At 37.0% G+C, this 18,645-nt stretch overlaps 2 protein-coding genes across 3 annotated transcripts; one reads left to right on the plus strand and one right to left on the minus strand.

Moving 5' to 3' along the window:
* The first annotated feature begins 1,905 nt into the window (after positions 1 to 1,905).
* LOC141611383 (putative sphingolipid transporter spinster homolog 2) lies at positions 1,906 to 8,785 on the plus strand. The gene is made up of 16 exons (XM_074429908.1): positions 1,906 to 2,364; positions 2,900 to 3,028; positions 3,289 to 3,390; positions 4,209 to 4,313; positions 4,387 to 4,462; positions 4,693 to 4,767; positions 5,307 to 5,409; positions 5,500 to 5,565; positions 5,679 to 5,754; positions 6,086 to 6,174; positions 6,322 to 6,398; positions 6,530 to 6,643; positions 6,920 to 7,039; positions 7,548 to 7,676; positions 8,131 to 8,209; positions 8,454 to 8,785. Exons 1-16 carry the CDS (start codon positions 2,204 to 2,206, stop codon positions 8,567 to 8,569), a joined length of 1,617 nt encoding a protein of 538 aa, XP_074286009.1. The 5' UTR covers positions 1,906 to 2,203; the 3' UTR covers positions 8,570 to 8,785.
* An 880-nt stretch (positions 8,786 to 9,665) lies between these two features.
* LOC141611384 (nucleobase-ascorbate transporter 1) lies at positions 9,666 to 16,253 on the minus strand. 2 transcript variants are annotated; one of them, XM_074429909.1, is made up of 14 exons: positions 15,641 to 16,253; positions 13,521 to 13,618; positions 13,233 to 13,409; positions 12,668 to 12,768; positions 12,299 to 12,374; positions 12,152 to 12,211; positions 11,884 to 12,071; positions 11,713 to 11,809; positions 11,387 to 11,473; positions 11,111 to 11,169; positions 10,930 to 11,021; positions 10,613 to 10,690; positions 10,371 to 10,525; positions 9,666 to 10,223 (listed from the first exon to the last, which is right to left on the minus strand). In XM_074429909.1, exons 1-14 carry the CDS (start codon positions 15,714 to 15,716, stop codon positions 10,011 to 10,013), a joined length of 1,557 nt encoding a protein of 518 aa, XP_074286010.1. In that variant the 5' UTR covers positions 15,717 to 16,253; the 3' UTR covers positions 9,666 to 10,010. The 2 variants fall into 2 exon arrangements, with proteins under 2 accessions (XP_074286010.1, XP_074286011.1); XM_074429910.1 differs by having other exon boundaries at positions 10,322 to 10,525; positions 15,641 to 15,927.
* Between the last annotated feature and the right edge of the window lie 2,392 nt (positions 16,254 to 18,645).

Genomic DNA, 18,645 nt, shown 5'->3' on the forward strand with positions numbered 1-18,645 from the left:
TTAAATTTGGTTAGAAATTATTAAACAAAAGCTTTAGTAGTTGTACCCCATTTAAGTTAGCTCAACCTATAACTTTGTCAGTAGATCTCATTTCAGACAACTATTTAAATTATATATGGCCAGTTTGAAGGTTTCAGACCGAAAAAAGTTGCCTAAAATGAGAATTTGTGTAACTTTGTACACAAAACTCTCACTTGAGATATAACCTTAAAACGGGTTAAGTATTACACATAAGACAATAAAATATAGAGGCCGTTTGGTTCAAAGTATTGGAATAGATTCAAATCCATTCCAAAAGCTAAAGACGGATATATCCGTTAAGGAACACTTACTGAACTTTGTTTTTTTGGTGTAAACCATCTGAACTGATTCGAGCCGGGTAGGACCACTAAGGCGATAAAGCTCTCCCTGATGAGTTTTAACACTGTTGCGTTCTCGGGGCTCGAACACGAGACCTCTGGTTAAGTTAGAGCAACCCTTGTCAGTTGATCTAAGTGCTCATGGGTACCTACTGAACTTTGTAAACATGACATTTTTTTTTGACAGCGTTAAGAGTGTATTAGAACATCCACAATGGTAAGCAACAACCCTAATAGCTTAACTCTCCACATCACATTTTTGAGCTAGAACACTTTTAAGCTACAAACTTTCCCAATGGTTAAGCTATAAGAATTGTTGCTTAAATTGACTTATATACATTTATTTAATTGGCACATATCTCTTTGTGGGTCCATTTGAGCTACTAGCTCCATGGAGCTAGTTGCTCAAACTAAGCTAGTTCATGTGAAACTCTCCAATGGTTGAGCAACTAGCTTGAAACTTTTAGAATTTGCAAGCAAGTCCTTTTGTTCAACCATTGGAGATGCTCTTACATTCTCATGGCTTGGCGTGCGAGGCCATGTGCTACCCTATTTAGACGCCTAGGAATAAAGTTAAAGGATAAACAGTGGAACGACGAATAGAGGCTTGAGATGTCCTTTAAAATGTCTGGGACAAGATAATGTTCCTTCTCTATCCCGATTAGTTAATTCAACATCTGAAAACAATCCGAGAAAACTCCCAAATGCAACACATTACTACTGCTAGCCCACTGCAAGACGTTTTTAATTCATAACGCTTCAACTTGTAATACAGACTCAGCCTTCAACTTTATACCTCTTTGCGTATAAACAACCCCCTCTCAGTGTATGCCGCCCACCCGATTGCTGCATCAAAACCCCTTTCCCAACCCGTTTTTACTCTTGTACCGCAACACTAACCTCGTATTCCCACTACATACACAGGGTGTCTATTCCAAATCACAAATTGGCTGGTGCAATTAGCTTCTTGCGTCAATGCATGAGTACCCTCATTCAGAGTCAAAATTCTCTCCATTTCCTAAAAGTAATGGAGAGGCAAGTTCCTTTTAACGGCCCGAATTGCATCTTGCCAATATCGAACGGTTGCACATTTATGCATAGAAATAAAAAGGTTAATAGTATGTAAAAGGAAAATATTATTAAATGAATTTGTAAGAGTAAATGGAGGGAAAGAAATGAAGAGAATCGCAATTGCCTCATTTGTGTTTGAAAAAGACGCAAATACTCATAGTCAATATCATACGTATCCTTGAAATTATAGAAAACCCATGTGAAGAGTTTGAGTGTAAGCAGGAAAAGAATCATGAAAACATGATCCTAAAAATCTGACCATTTTTATGCTCCGCATGACTAGACAAACTCAATCATCATCATCATACTTTCAAAAACATTCATCATCATACTGATTTATAAATCTGTTAAATTTGTTTTTAACATCAAAATTCTGTTAAAATTGTTATTATTATCATATTTCCCAAAACCCAATCTTAACCAAAAAACCATAATAATAATAATAAAATTAAATAATACTAAATATTTACTAATTAAAGTTTTTCCAACTTTATTTTGGAAAGCAATCAACAACTTATCCGCCTACTACGGCATTGATATTGACATAACACCCAAAAATAATCAAATCTTTGAACCCAATCTTAGTGAAACACTGAAAAAAGATCAATTTTTTTTTTACAAATTTCACTCTTTTTTCTTCTATGTTTTTGTCCTTATACTGTCTTTTGTGTTTTGATCACATCACATCACATCACATTTAAGAGATAATAACAAGTTCAAACAGTCAAATTACCAAGAACAGTAAATAAGAATTTGGGTTATTTGTGATAGAGATGGGTGAAGAAAATAGTAAATCAAAGGAGGAAACAAAGGAATCCTCAGTAGCTGTTGAGGTTGTTACTGAAAAGGAGACAAAGATTGAAATTGGGCAAATGGGTGTTCCTCAGATTAATGATTCTACTACTATGAATCCATCCTGGTTTACTCCTAAAAGGTAGTTCTCGACGTAATTTTCATCTTGGGTCGTTCGGAAATAGTCTATTTGTGTTGTTAATATAAGGGTAAGGCTGCGTACATCCGACTCCCCCTTGCCCCGCAATTTGCAAGAGTAATGTTGTTGTTGATTTGATTTTGCCATTTTGGGTTTTCAATTTTATCTGATTTGGGTTGGTGAAAGTTTGAATCTTTGCAATTGGGTAATTGTTTGAGGTGGGATTTATGTAATATGGTGTTGTTTTAACTGTAACTATGGTAAGTTCTTAGTGGTTAGAATGTAGCTGTGATGTTCTGCTGGTAATTATTGATGATGGAAAGTTTGGATTTTGGTGCTTGGTGTCTCAGTTTATTTATGTATTTTTACACTGGCAGTTGAAACTTGGGATTACTTGATGCAGGTAAATTAGGTAAATGTGTTGTATGATCGAAAGTTAAGAATTTTGATGCTCAGTAGTAGTGTTTGAGTGTGTTTAGGAAACAATAATGAGGAGGTTGCTGCTGCTGCTTGATACTTATTGTGTGGATTTATGCAGGTTGCTTGCAATTTTCTGTGTGATCAATTTAATAAATTATTTAGACCGGGGAGCGATTGCCAGCAACGGTGTGAATGGAAGTAGGCGGATTTGCAATAATGGCACTTGCACTGGTGGCAGTGGCATTCAGTAAGCATTATGAGACTGATACTAATATTTGCACATTGTCTAGTGATTAAGCTGTAAAGTCATTACCTTTCAATTATTTATTGGCTCCCACGATATCCAAAAAACAAGATTGGAAATGGGATGATGGGAGGCGGAGCTGTAAGCCCGTAAATTGCTCATCCTGCTGTCCCTTGTTATCGCTAGTTTACTCACTGTATTTTCAAGACTTCCCTCTTTGTGTTTCCTTTATTTGATCTTGAAACTGTATTTGATGCATCCAGGGGTCAGTTTGACTTGAACAATTTTGAAGATGGTGTGATATCATCTGCGTTCATGGTCGGTCTCCTGGTCGCTTCACCCATTTTTGCTTCATTAACAAAGAGGTGACTGATTTCTCTAATATTTTTGTATCTGTATTCCTGTTCCCTGGAAGATGTTGTGGACTCGGAGAAAGTTGTAGTCTCTATGAAAGAGTGGACATTTTGAATTACTTGCCAAAAACTTGGACAATGGAAATGTTGACCCTACACAAACATGTACAATAGCCAATGAGGTATTGGGCCATTGGTTTAGACTGACAACACGTGGACAATAGGTTGCAGGTTCAGATTTCAAAACCTCCTCCCCCTTGTAATCGGATTGCTGTCGCGGCTCATTCGACACCAAAAAGCCTGAACATTATTACATAACTCATATGAATGTTATTGAAAATAGTTCCACTCAAACTTTTGCTGCTTGTACCTAAGCTGTGGCTCATGGAGGCAAACTCTTCAAATCAGACACTGAGGCTTGATCAGCATTCAGCCCAGTTGTAAACATGTGTCGATTGATTGATGCCAAGGAAACTGATACCTTGATCTAAGGGTCAACCATGTCGAACCTGCTAAGTGTAAAATCTATTTTTTTTTTTTGGCGTTAAGAGTGCCAAAGACTTACACTATTTGATTCTAGATTAAGACGGAATAAAGCAAAATGACTCATTAAACTTGGAGTTAGAGGTTTTGATAGAGGTCAAACCATGTCTAGTTGGATAACCTAAAGCCAAAGGACAACAGGCTTACTCCATCTATATCATTATTGTGTGTGTTGGCGTGTTTTGAGCCTTGATGGTTGTTCTAGATATTGACGCTTAACCATTACTTCGTATGTCAAGTGGTCTGTCTAGTGACTGATTATTTGGTGTTCATTGAACTTTTGGCAGAGTGAATCCATTCCGGTTGATTGGTGTAGGCCTATTGGTTTGGACTGCTGCTGTAGTTGGTTGTGGATCTTCGTGGGACTTCTGGTCCATTTCCGCTTTTCGCATGTAAGGTCCGATCTGGTGCACTACTGTATTGTCCTTCTGATTAGTTTACTTACATAATGTTTGCTTTCATTAGGCTGGTTGGTGTAGGTGAGGCTTCATTTATCAGCCTTGCAGCCCCCTTCATTGACGATAATGCCCCTGCCACTCAGGTATCCTTTATTCTCCTCCTTCATAATTTCAAGAATACATGCATGAGACCGTTCCACTATGAGATGGTCCTTACCGATCATCACCCCTATAATTAATAAGAAATATTTTAAATATCATGAGTAAGTAGGACTGTCACGCGGAGTGTTTCTTGTTATTTTTTTTCTTTTTGCTTGGGCATGACTGTTTTATCCAGGATGTGCATCTGACAGTTTGTATTTCTTTGTAATAGAAAACAGCGTGGCTCGGACTGTTTTACATGTGTATTCCAGTTGGATATGCAATTGGCTATATTTATGGAGGGTTGGTAAGTTTGCTGAACTTTATCGGTTCTATATCGCTTTACCCTACGATTTCATGAGTATTACGTCATCCATTTGCTCCATTCCTCATCTCCTAAAATTTGTGCCAAAACTAAGTACTCCCTATAAAGAAATCCATATAACAAAAAATATTCTCTTACTTTGTCTTACACTAGTAAGAACCTTCACCATAGGTTAGAATGACCAAATTCATTGGCCAGGTACATTCTTTCTCTTCTCCTAGATTTACTGTATCCCCAATTGGTGTATGAATCTTCCCCGTAGGTAAGAATGACTATATTTATAACGGGTTTAAAAACTAGTTATCAGAGAAATCCGTGGATTGTGGCCATCAGGAAAAATGTGTAAAGGTCGACTTTACAATCAAGTACAAGCATATAGGCGGTTGACTCTACAATTAAGCGTTGTGCTTCCTAATCGCAAAAAGAGAATATCTTGCCAATAACATGTTTTCTATGAGCAATGGTCCGTGGTTTGTTGCGCTAATAGTGATTACCCAAATTTCTATCATTGGATATTCTAGGTTGGAAAGCATCTGGCTTGGAGGTGGGCTTTCTTTATCGAGGCTATTTTGATGGTTCCCTTTGTTATTTTTGGTTTCGTTATGAAACCAGTGCCATTAAAAGGTTTGTGGATTTCTTCTAACATGAGTAATTAAGCTTATAACGACGCTCCTATGCGCTTATATAGCCAGCTTTCTCTTGTTTGGCGAGCAGGATTTGCTCCTATTGGATCCAAGAAGGCATCGTGTCCGGTAGAGACAGACGCCTGTGATTCAAAAGGTGGGATATAATCTGATCTCAGTTTTTATGGATTTTTGTAAAGTTATCTGAATGCTCAAGAACATACCATCTTATTATTAGCTTCTTCTTTTGTGACTCTTTGTTATATTCAGATGTTCTAAAAGCTGAAAGCAGCATAACACCAGACGAAGTAAAAATTGATCGTCTAAATGTTCATGAAGCTTCCGAGTAAGTTTTGACTTCCTATGCTTCATTTCCATTATTCCCGGCTTTGTTTTTACTGATCCTAATTGACTTAGCGCTCAAGAACATACCATCAGTGTCCCTACCTCACAATATTTTCTACACATCACACACTCATTTGGATTTAAGAGCAGTGCCTACGCCTCTGAAATTCGTCGACACCATTGTTTACTATCTAGAAAAAAAAACTTTTAGAATAAACTTAATCTTTGACTAATGCCACATCACTTGTACTTTTATATGTTATGTTATCATTATCTCGCCCCTCTTTGAAATTATTTTTAAATATTTTTGGATTCGGCACCATCTGCTACAGATCAGGAAGCGAGGGAAATGTTTTTATGAGATTTTTTAAGGACATGAAGGTGCTTTGGGTTGACAAGGTTTATGTCGTCAATGTTCTAGGTACAGTCTATTCTTCATTCTATCCCGTGACGTATATTGCCAACTTTATGCCCAAATTATTTAGCTTGTGATAGTCTTTCGTGTGATTCTAAGTCAAATGCTATCGTTTCTATTTAGCCTGTCAATAACTCATTACTGCTTTTCCAGGTTACATTGCATACAACTTTGTTATCGGTGCATACTCATACTGGGGACCAAAGGCTGGCTACAATATTTACAATATGGTGTGTTCTCATTTTAATCTGTTCTGGAGATTTTTCTCTCCCAACATTACCAAACTCTCTAGTCATAGGAGGACATTTACAATGTAATTGGGTTGTTCATTGTCATTTACTTTCTGGTCTGCAAATCGTAGGAAAATGCTGATATGATCTTCGGAGGGATTACAGTCGGCTGTGGGTTAGCTGGGACTATTGGCGGAGGTCTCCTTCTCGACTACATGAACTCTACAATTTCAAATGCTTTTAAGGTAGCACAATTCTCTAACAAGATGCTGTCACATATTATCTTTTGTGAGACCGCTCCATTTCCCCGCTAACTAACCACTATTATATTCATTGCATCCTCACAATATTTATATGAGACGGTCTCAAAGGAAAGTAGCTTGTGCATGTAAAACTGCTTTCTCATGCACTGCTATGTTTTTCTGTGTTATGCCAGAAAAATAGGTCGTCAACAGCTCTTCTTTTATATGAACGCACTTAAAGCATCTTTCTTAATCCTTTTTTTGGTAAAAAAAATGCAGCTTCTTTCAGCATCGACGTTTTTGGGGGCAGTATTTTGCTTTAGTGCCTTTTGTTTCAAGCGAGAGATGCTTTTCCTCATATTTTTTGCAGTTGGCGAACTGCTTGTCTTTGCCACCCAGGTATCCAGTGCCTCCGTTTTTTTGTTGTTTGGTTCAACTCATGAGATGTAATACAAAGTGATTTTCCTAGTGTAGTTTTACGCAAAACCCAAATATTCCCACATGAAGCCTAGGTTACGGCGTCATACCAAAGGAAAACAAAATAGCAACCTTAATGGCAAGAACATAGAAAATATTAACATTGTTCCAGCACCTTAAGGGCGCCCGTAAATAGCGGAGTAGGGGTCGGATGTACAAAGTCTTTCCCGTGCTAACAACATAAAGAGTTGGTTCCAGATAACCCATAATAAAATTGCGTTGAATAATGCATTTAAGGGCGCCTAGGGCGGATACTTCCAGAAAAAGTGCAACTTGTTTAGTGAGCAATTTTCTCTATGCCATCATAATTCGTGATAAAAAAAGCAATCAGTATTTGGCTTCACTGGAAATGGACACTATTAAAAAAAATTGATACATATTGTAGGAAAAACAATTTATTACGCTTGTTGATGTTTGTCACATTTTGTAGGCTCCGGTGAATTATGTTTGCCTGCATTGTGTTAAGCCAAGTTTACGACCACTATCTATGGCCATGTCGACAGTTTCAATACACATCTTTGGTGATGTGCCTTCATCACCCTTGGTGGGAGTTCTCCAGGTAAATGTTTAGCTTAAACAATTACTCCCGTACTTTCTTTGGGTGTAAATGGAACCGCAAAGGCAATTTCAATGTTAGGCAGGCTTCAAACCCGGGTCATGACTCATTGAGTAGTATACCTCAATGACTACCAGCATAGCTGACATGTGCCAAACTTCAACATCATTTGGCAATAAACAAGGCCCTACCAACTGAAGAATCTTCATGCCAATTTTTCATAAATCCTAATTCAGATGACAGCTTTCAAGCTATAAATTATTGGTGTTAGTTACAACATCCGACCCCCCTTACCCTGCAATTTGCGGGAGCCATTGGGGTAATGTTGTAGTTACAACTTACAACTTACAACTGAGTAACTTAATGTGGGATTTGTTGTTTTGCGATTTCCTTTTTCCGTAAGCACCAAACTCATCTGGCATCCATAGCTTATATACTTGGATTAAATGTGATGCAGGATCGTGTTAAAAATTGGAGAACGACTGCTCTTAGTTTGACGTCAATTTTATTTCTTGCTGCGGCTATATGGTTCATAGGTAAGACCGTCACTACCTCCATCGGGCATGTAACTGTCGAAGCAGTGTGTTGACCCTAATACATTATACATTCATCTGTGACTACTATGTGAGACGGTTGTATGCACACAACTAAGCCATTAAATTATCAATCGAGGAATACAACCTTAGTGATTTGGTTGTATGCATACACTCACATCTGATTTCTTGTTTAGTGCAACTGTTGTATGCTGGTAATGAATTCACAACTCCATGTATGCTGCAGGGATCTTTTTGCATAGCACTGACAAATTCAATGAAGACGAGAGTGAACATACTCTCAACGAAACCAACGCCGCAAATAAAGCACCCTTGCTAAATGAGGCAACAAATGCAGCATAACTGCAATAGCTCTATAAGCTCATAGTTACAACCATTTTTTGGGTGGAGAAACTAACACGCACAGCCGCACAGGCTTCGACAAAAGTGTACATAGCGTTCCGTAGAACAAATAATAGAAATATGTTAGTCCTTTCTGTTTTTTTTCTTTTTTTTTTTTTTATCTGAATGTATTTTCATCAATTATTTAATTTATAGAAGCCAATGTTTTGTTTTCAATTAGCATGGTGTTCTTATTTTGTATAGTTTTTCAGGCTGTATTAAACATGGCATTCTGATTGGCTAAATGATTTTTTTTCGGTGTAAAGGGAGTCACGAGGGCGATTTTGATGGGATATTAAACAAGGGTTTCTGATTGGGTAAATGATAGTACTATGATAGTTTGATTGCTGAGTATATGTTTCATTTTCATGTCAACTTTTGCAGTGTCAATATTCCAAAAGCATCTTGTGTAACCCAATGCACCAAACAATTATCTTCATGCCAAGCATCTTTTCTGCCCTACCAACTTTATCTCGAGAACCAAAAAGCAATTTTCCACATTAAAATAGCAAATTTTTTGGATAGTGTTTTTCTACTATGTCCTTTGGAAATTTTGACAATTATTGGTTTGATGTGGTGATTCGAAAAAAAATAATTATGTGAAATCGATTGCTTCGACAAGTACTTCATCGGTGTCATTTGATTCCTTCTCGTTGGTTAAATACTATTCACAAATGAACTAAAATATAAAGAATTAATTAATGAAGAGCTCTTAGACTAGTAGTTAAGACTTGAGACTATACCCCTCTCCCCCTATATGTGTTGGCTTTGCACCTCATTTGACACTAAAAAAAATATAAAGAGTCGGTTAGGATGGAGATCTTTTGTATGATGTATCGTTTTCTCATACATTTTGGTTTCAAGCTGATGGACAAAGAAACATGAGTAGATTTTATCCAACTCTAACTTAAAACGGGGAATAAAAATAACGATGATCCTGAAAAGGAGATATATTTATTTTTATCCAATCATAAATGTCGACTGATCCAAAATTACTTTTTTCCGATTTTATCGGGTAAATTTGGCTACGAACAAGAATCAAAAGAAAGGAGAAAGGTGAAATGGAATGGATTTACAATAATTGATATAAGGGTTACCCAAGGAATGTACATAATCAATGTCATAATTCTGCTAACCACCAATCATACAACCATTTGAGCTAAGTTGAGCAAAGTTCAAAAAATAGCACTTTTTATTTATTGGGATGAATAATCTACTACTACTACTACTATTCTAACCTTGAACAGATCTTGCTGCACATGATCCACCAAAAAAAAAGCAAGTTTTTGGCATATTTTGCATCAAAATTTATGCCAGATGTTGGGTGATGATGAATTTTCCATCTTCATGAAATTCTGAAATCTTGAGGTTGTTAGATTTACCAAAGCTTGATTAATAAGGACTAAGTAGGAGGAAAGAATCTGTTGAGATTGAAGGGCAATGTGTAGAATTCTTCATTTCGATTATCGCCACGAAAACTTCTGAACTTGACCCACCATGGCATTCCTCTATCTTTCTTTGATCTTTCCACTTCTAATGTGTTGTCTAGGAATACCGCGACCATTAAGCCTACTGTCGGAGATGATATGAATATGGTTGTCACGAATGCATTGAACTGCCAATAACGAATCATGTTAGTAACCAAGTAGACCAGAACCCGAATATGACAAAAAAAAAAAGGTACAAACTCGAACCAGACTGCATCAGAATAACCTGTAATGGTCTAACCAAAATCTGACTCGAGTAGTTGGGTAAAACTCACCCATCCTGCATTGGTCCGAATAAGTCCATGATGAGGAAAATACTCGACGAAGAACTGAGGTATAGAGATTCCCAGAAAGAGTGAGAGACCGGTTATGAACAGATTCCTCATTGAGTTCATGTTCGTAAATTGTAAAAATGATAGTCCAACAGAAGCTGCAAAACAAACATCGCAGTTGACGAAGGGAGATATAACAAAACTTGGATAAACTGTTACGCTTAGCTGTGAATTGTAACACGTACCCACAAGACCAAAGAGAACGCAGTATACAGCAGCAAATATGGGTAAAGGTATTGATGCAAAAACAGCGCCGAATTTGCCTGCAGCAAATTGGATCACTGATTAGTTCACAGCTTTCAGGGATGGGGGAGCATAAAAACTTATATGAGGCGGGCTTACACGTCATCCCAACACATTAATCCCATACTTAAATTAGGAATACATAAGGATTTGGGTTGGTGTAACATGTAAGGCCGTCTCATACAAGGCTCAAGTCTATGAACATGGAAACCGTTAAGAGTCGGAGCTTTCAATATGCAAAGTTAAAACTAATACCAACCTAAAATAGAGAAGAAGATCATGAAACCAGCTGAAATTTGAACAACTCTACGGCTTCCAACTCGGGTTAACCCAAGCAATCCGACATTTTCCCTGAAAGTTGATGTGAGTTTAGGTTGTTCTGTTATAGGAAGTCAATAGAAACTCGAGTGAATAATAATGGCTTATATAACAGTTCTTACACAGAAACAGTAGATCCACTGCATGTTCCAAATAGACCATCTAGCAGAACTCCAATCCCCTACAAGGAGAACACATATCTTCAGGTTCTGAAATTTTTGAGGCAAGAATTTAGATGAAAATCTTATATCATACGATGACAGACAGTGCATCCGAGGAGGTATCTGGAATAATAAAGTAATTATATTCATCATTCTAGATACCTCGAAGTCCAAAAACGCACAAGTAATACAAAGTGTCAAAGGAACAAGTCATGACTTTTATCTATAAAGATTTACCTGCCATCCGATGCCCCGACTCAGGACATAAGCTGGTGGAGGGGTGGCAATCGCAAGCCTGGATGCTGCCTTATAAGCCGCTGTTGACTGCATCATTTATCCAAGAGAAGTGTCATGTGCTGATGTAGAAGTCACTAAACGAAAGATTACAACAGAAAAACAAACTGCAACCAGTCTCCTGGGAGACGGTTTTCGTAGAACTGAAAGCCTCACTCATTGAACTTAATATTTCATGATAGTCTTATCATATTCATGAGACTGCTTCATATGAGAATTTGTCGAACTTTCTTTAAAAATTCTTTTTTCTATTGCAATCCTCATCCTACCTCAACCATTGATACGAATACAGCTGACATCATGGCAAAGCAATGGCCGGCTGCAAAAGTAGGAGGGCCCCATTGCAATGGATATGGAAATTTAAACCTGCAGCAAAAATTGGCTTCAAAATCATGGAATTAATCTCAAGAAATAGTGTGTTGGCTTCAAAAGATGATTACCATGGAGCGGTTGATATGAGATTTGCTCTGTCAGTCCGACAACTATTTTTAGTACGAATGGGTGTATGTCTATACGCTCCAGCTGCTGTTAGGATAACAGCATAAATCCATACAATAGAGATACATATAATAATCGGAAACCTCTCGAAAACTGGTACATCTCTGAAAGGTCTCACATGCTTCAGATACTGCAGTGCACACAGAAGCTCAGTAATTAAATCAATCAACGGCCATTAATATCATAATACTGCTCTATGCTTCAACTTACCTGGGACATTCCAATCACTAGGAGCAGCATTGGAAGACCTATCTCCACACAGTTTCCTAACTGGAATGAAAGACATAAAATAGTGAACTTGAGAGCAATCAAATGATATTCAAGAACGAAAGCAGTGCATCTCTTACTAGCACCTACCGCGGGAAATCCATGTTGAAACAATCCCAAGCCCACTAATCCCACCACGGGTGCCATTCCCAGAGGGCTAAAAAACCTGTGAGGGAAGTAATCATATACACCCATCATTATCGAAATAATACATACCAAGCAGCAAAATAATTCAACAAAAGAGCCTTAAAACCGAAATGATGATTTAGGGCCAGCAAACATGAATTATCATTTGAAACCATTAAAAACACGTAGAATAATAGAGAGGAAGCAAGGAAAATGCGACAAAAATAGTCAGCGTATAAATAAACCTAAACGTCATAAAATTGTGGAGCTTTTTTCTTAAAAAAAAGGAAGCAATGGAAAAACTGATATAATCTTCGCTTCCAGAAGACATACCGTGAAAAAAGGCCCCATAACTGACTGTAACCTAAGATGATCTGTATACTTGAAGCCACAATCAGAGCTCCTTGAATAGCTCGCATAGTTTGTATAAATCTCTGAATACAACAAAGTTGTGTATCAGCATTCAGCAATTTTTAACTACTTTCAGACCACTAACTGTAGTGCCAATATAGAGAAACTGTAAAGCAACACAATGCGGTTGCTTTTCCTTGAATGCTTTGCATGCTGCTCTATACTTTCAATATCTCAGTCATTCATAATTCTATAACTAGCTAGATTTGTGATTTAAGTCTTTTAAACATGATATTAAATCTAGGTTAGAGACGATCATGGAATTGGTAGCCACAGTCAACTCTTGGTTGTGCTGCCCTAAATGCGGCCGATACTGCTTCAAATGTTGTCACAATAATTTTGAGAAGCTTCATAACTCGATTCTGATGCGGTATGACTAACCAGATTTAATACCATGGCTATAAATAGAAACGAAAGAAATGCAAGAAAAAAATTCAGAAAATTAGGGACTTCCAAAGAGTTAGATCAAGTGAAAAATGAAACTTACGTCGTGACTATCAGGAATAGTCTGCAGGGATGAGTCATTGATGATGTAAGCTATGGGGATGATATAAGAAAAAGATCCTCCAACTACTGCTGGTAGCCTTGTCCCAAATAGTGCTTGCAGTAGTGTGTTAATGCCCGCCACAAATAGCAGAGTTTGTATAACCCGAGCCTTGTCACCCTAGTCATTTGATCAAGGTGTCATATAATATGTTCAACAAAGGCATAGTAGTGTAGCAAGCCAAACTGAATTAACTTTAAAAGGTTGGTGCTAGAAGGGCAAATAGCTTACATCAGATCCACCCATTGCAGGGACAAGCATTGTCGGAATCATTACACTGGTACCCAGCATCAATATGTAGTTCTGAAATGCTAGAATGATGGTTTCAGCTGCAAAATATTTCTCCAACACATCAAATAAACGTAGAGTCGTAGACAAGTATTTACCCCCCACAATGCCACAAGTAATCCGAGTATCTCATCCAATAAGGCACAGTGAGTTCAACTACTCGTATCATAACATACTAATGATGAGTTGATGATATAACTGATGGGAAACTCTCAATTTGACTAAGCAGTACAGCATCAAAATCTATCGCCAATTTAGGAAGACAGGGCTTCCCAATATTGGCAGATTTGGACGGACGACAAGCATACACAACCTCGAATACAGAATTGTATCACATAAATTTTAACCTCCTTGATCCTCAGCACTGTTTTAAGAAACATCGACCAGACTCCAGAACCAGCGTTTTAACTGTTAACATATTTGATGAACCTAAAGACTTGTATAAGATTGTCTTAGTCCTTACACTAATGTAAACTGTTTGTCTTTCGACCCAAAAACCATGGATTAAAACAATTACAACATCTAGAGTAAGGCATCCTCACAAGAAATTTGCTTACAATTGTTATTCCATTCCTATTTAATTCGATTTTTGTACAATCAAATCTAACCCGTCCTAAACGCCATGCATATTATCTCGTAAAGTCTACAAAATCCAATACCGAGTTAAGTTGAATACATACAGAACACGATAAACAATTTATCCGAAAGCATACTTAAATTTCATGACAAACCACAAAAATCCGATCTTTCTCACTAGTTGATGCAAGAAGGTTCGATAATTTTCCAACCCGAGTTAAAATTAAGAGATCAAGTAGGAACTTCATCCAATTTATGTGACGTGAAAATTGCAGCCATGACGTGAAGTAACAAGTGAAACTCCTAACTCTTAACAGAAACCAAATTTCATGGTCACACATTAATCATTTCCAAAAAAAGCTCTAGTTTCTAACAACATTGTATTAGTGACAAAATAACAAACGGATAAATTAATTTTAAATTGGCGTAATTCTCTAACTAACCTGCCTAAAAAATCTCCTAACTACTTATTTTACTGATCATTCAAATTAATTAATTAAAATTAATGGATATTTTCTATTATTATCCACAATCAAAATAAAATGTAATATTATTATGTGAATTATTATCAAACAAACTAATAGGGAAACTGTTAGGTACGGTACCACATTCTCACATGCCCTCGTGTGTTAATCTCACATAATATTTTACAAAAAATATGTGATAATTTATCAACCAGTTATTCTTGTTTACAAGGAAAAGTGACTTGTAACATCTCACAATCACCTCTCATCTTAAATACCGAGTACGAGTATTATTTTTACTGGTTGTGAGACGTCAGGGGCTTGTCACGCGTAATAAATGATAATTTGGGTACCAACAAATGGCAGATAAAATTTGACAAAATGCATAATGTAGGCATTTTGAACCCACTTGAGAAATGACAAACATGAATGAAGCTTTAAACATGTGACACAGTAACATTAATATAGAAGCAGGCAATTACCAGTCATAAAAAGCTGTGACTTTTGACTATAAAACCCCGACAATTTTAATTAAATAAACTATAATAAAATTCATCATAATCTTAAATTCTTCCATTTAATTTCATTCCATTTCCCACAACTATTTTCAAATATTTGGACCACCACTTTCCGTCTCAATTACTTGTTTACCTTTCATTAACAAATGACCGAGACGGAAAGAGTATAATAAGTGCAATTTCTAAAAACTCAAAAAATGATAAAACCCAGAAAAAAAAAATGTAAACCCATTATTTATTTTCAAAAACCCAGTAAAAATGAAGTCTCTTTTGAAGCCTTTTTCAATGGTGGTGGGACATTGATGTTCAAAATGAGGAGATAATAAGGTTTATGATTATATAAAGTGAAACACACTCGGTTTAAATCCCGTCAGCATCAAATTTCATATTTGCCCTTGTGGTTCCCGTTACGCAGGAAAAAAGAAAAAATAATTATGACTAAATTGAAATTCATTTATTCTTTTGAGGTGAAGAAAAAAAAAAAGTAAAAAAGATAGAAAAGTACCCCAAGGAGGATTGGAGTCTATGCAATATTCAAGGTCTTGGAGTTGTTCCATAGGAAGATGAGTTATATCCGCCATTGTTGAGAGCTTCAAAGCTCTCTCCAACAAAAGAAAAATAAAAAATAAAATAAAGAGATAAATAAATAGTGTGGAAAAGAAGGAGAATATTTGTAGAAGAAGAGTGGAATAATGAAGAAGAGAAGTAGTAGAAGAAGAAGAACAAATTAAAGTTGGAAAAAAATAAGATACTCCGCAGAAAGTAAAGGAAATTTGATAAAAGGAGAAAAATAAACACAAGAGTGGAATACTCTCAAAACTCTCCTATATACTCGTAATTTAATATTGTTATTATGTGACTGAGTAAGTCAAATTAATTTAAAAATGAGTCGGAAACTCGGAAATGACGTTCTGTCACACGTTTGTTTTTGGCACAAAGACGAAGTAGAGTGCATGGGAGAAAACAATTTTTAATATTTGAAATGAATACGTAAATGAATAATTGAGATATCGAGATAAAAAATAATGTAAAACTTAACGAAACGAGTGATTCTAAAAAAAGTTAGAGAGAAATTAGTACGATAAAATGGAAACTCTCCTATATACTCCTAATACAATTTTGTTATAACATTATTGTACGGAGTAATAATATAAGAATAATTGAGTAAGTCAAATTATTTATATAAGTGAATCGGAGGTAACGTTATGTCACACGTTTGTTTTTGGCACAAAGAAAGTATATTAAGGAGTAATATAAAAAAGCGAAAAGTAACGCGTATATGAAAGAAAAACAATTTTTAATACATGAAGCGAATACGTAAATAAGTAACCGAGATAAAAAAAAATCCGGTAGAGGAGTACATGCAATAAGTTGGAAGGAAACTCAGTGTTCTTGTACTTATACGGAGTATTATTCTTTGGACCAGTCTTACTATAATTCTATATAAACTGAATTTCCTTTGTATGCGCAAAGTTCAGTAAAAAAAACATACACAAATTTGTGTTGATTTTGTTATTCGTGTTCGTTTTGTTTTACAGATTTGAATTTTCAGATGTGGTTTACAAGAATAACCTCTGTTATGTACATTAACTACGATAGTGACCTTGCAGTTGAACAATTTATTTGAACTATCGAGTACAAATAAAAAGAGCCATCAACTTAATTAGAGGCCGTTATGAGTTATGACCTTCGACATTTGTGTGAAGCGCCCTTTAGAGGCCGTTATAAAATTGTGTCAAGCTCAGCTCGAGTTTTTTTTTTTTTTTTTTTTTTTTTTTTTTTTTTTTTTTTTTTTTTAAGGTAACAAAATTAGATTAATTTTTCTAGGGCCGGGTTCTCCTAGTCAGACCCGGGCCGGGCCAGGGGAGGGGCGGTCTTGGTCGGGCCATACCGGGTTGGGATATGCTCGACCAGGACCAGGCCCGAGGCGGGCCAGGCTGACGGGCCTTACCAATTTATTTTTATTTCTTATTATTTTTGCTAAAATGACGGGCCAAGGCCGGGCCGGGCTGGAATTTTAGGACCAGGCCCGGGGCCAGGGCGGACCACGACCGGGCCGGGCCAGATCAGGCCAAGTTACATAAAATAATGGGCCAAGGCGGGTCGGGTCTGAGCCGGGCCGGGTCAGCCCGTGCTGATGGCCAACTCTAGGACCAACTATATCATTCTTTCGAATGAGTGAGTTAAGTTGAAGTCACCGACTTTCTAACCACATCGAAAAGGTAGGACATGATTGTTCAATAGAAGGCATAAAGTCAGCAATTTTATTGGCTTCACGAAAACAATGTTTAATAACGACAAATTAAGCATATTTGAACAATATTTATAAAGAATTTTATGTAAACTAACCTCATAAAAAAAAAGTTAAAAAAAAATTACGTTCTTTCGTCCAGAGCGAAAAAAACCAGTTCATACCAGAAACGGAAATCCATAAAAAACTTGGGACGAAGTCTGGACTAGAATTTTTAATTTCGGTTCTTATCGAGTCGATTCTGGTCCGGAGCGGATTATGCATACACCTACTTTCCATTATGACCGGTAAATGTACTACCATATGCATCATCACATACAACAAATTTATAGGACACGCCAAAAAATCTAGGAACCAAAAGTTGAGTAAGAATAAATCTATACTGGAAATAAGACAATAAGGCAACATTACACAATCAAACTCAATGTAGCTAACTTAACTTGAGACGAACTCGAGATGTCATCATCTCGGTTTCCTGAGACAGTTAATCGGAACTACAATTAAGTAACATTTATATAAATAACATATTTAATGAATGAATAACAAGTGTGAATTATACATTTACAACTCAACTAAAGTTTATGTCATCTACCAACTAAGCAACTCGACTCCAAATGTCCATAGCTCGCCCCGTCTCCCGCTAGTTACCAAAACCAAACCTGTACTCAAATTGTTTCCCATATGATTGGAAATATCATATGGATCAACACAGACCACCTCAATTAAAGCATGTGACAATTACACATAACCAACACACGTTAGTTTCAATGATACAAATACTCAAGACAAGACTCGTAAACATGAATATGATATGCAATGATGAAACACATATGACACAATCTCCATCCACCACCACTCCGCGTCTCCATATATCCCGGTGACGGCACCGCCCACCAGACAGCCGGACCGCAGTCCGTAAAACAGGTACACGTCCGTGGTACCGGGCGCTAACCGGACCCCTGCCATGTGTCGTGGCACCACGCGAGCCCATCCGTACTCAAGTTATAAACGTGCACGTCCCTCTTGGAGTGAGAAGCTCCAAGAGGCGACTCAAGAGTAAGACGGTCTCCCGACCCATCTTACGTCTCCTCAACAACCATGTATCACCACCACAACTCCGCCAACAACCTCCAACATATACAACAAACACGTGTATGCAATATGTAATACAACATGGCAAGTATGCGACTCCTCATGAACCACAATCTCAGTATATGTCATGAACAAGTTTTCATGATAAACCCGACTTATTGAGTCAC

This window comes from Silene latifolia, chromosome 11, assembly GCF_048544455.1.
Source record: "Silene latifolia isolate original U9 population chromosome 11, ASM4854445v1, whole genome shotgun sequence".
Classification (NCBI taxonomy): domain Eukaryota; kingdom Viridiplantae; phylum Streptophyta; class Magnoliopsida; order Caryophyllales; family Caryophyllaceae; genus Silene; species Silene latifolia.

Bases quoted from the DNA above. Each gene is read 5' to 3' on its own strand.
- LOC141611384 (XM_074429909.1), bottom strand. From the start codon at position 15,716: ATGGCGGATATAACTCATCTTCCTATGGAACAACTCCAAGACCTTGAA. The intron at 13,410-13,520 runs GTAAGCTATTTG...TCAAATGACTAG, and splicing joins CTGCAATGGGTGGATCTGAT to GGTGACAAGGCTCGGGTTAT. The intron at 10,526-10,612 runs GTACGTGTTACA...TTTGTTTTGCAG, and splicing joins CGTTCTCTTTGGTCTTGTGG to CTTCTGTTGGACTATCATTT.
- LOC141611383 (XM_074429908.1), top strand. From the start codon at position 2,204: ATGGGTGAAGAAAATAGTAAATCAAAGGAGGAAACAAAGGAATCCTCA. The intron at 5,410-5,499 runs GTTTGTGGATTT...TTTGGCGAGCAG, and splicing joins GAAACCAGTGCCATTAAAAG to GATTTGCTCCTATTGGATCC. The intron at 7,040-7,547 runs GTATCCAGTGCC...CACATTTTGTAG, and splicing joins TGCTTGTCTTTGCCACCCAG to GCTCCGGTGAATTATGTTTG.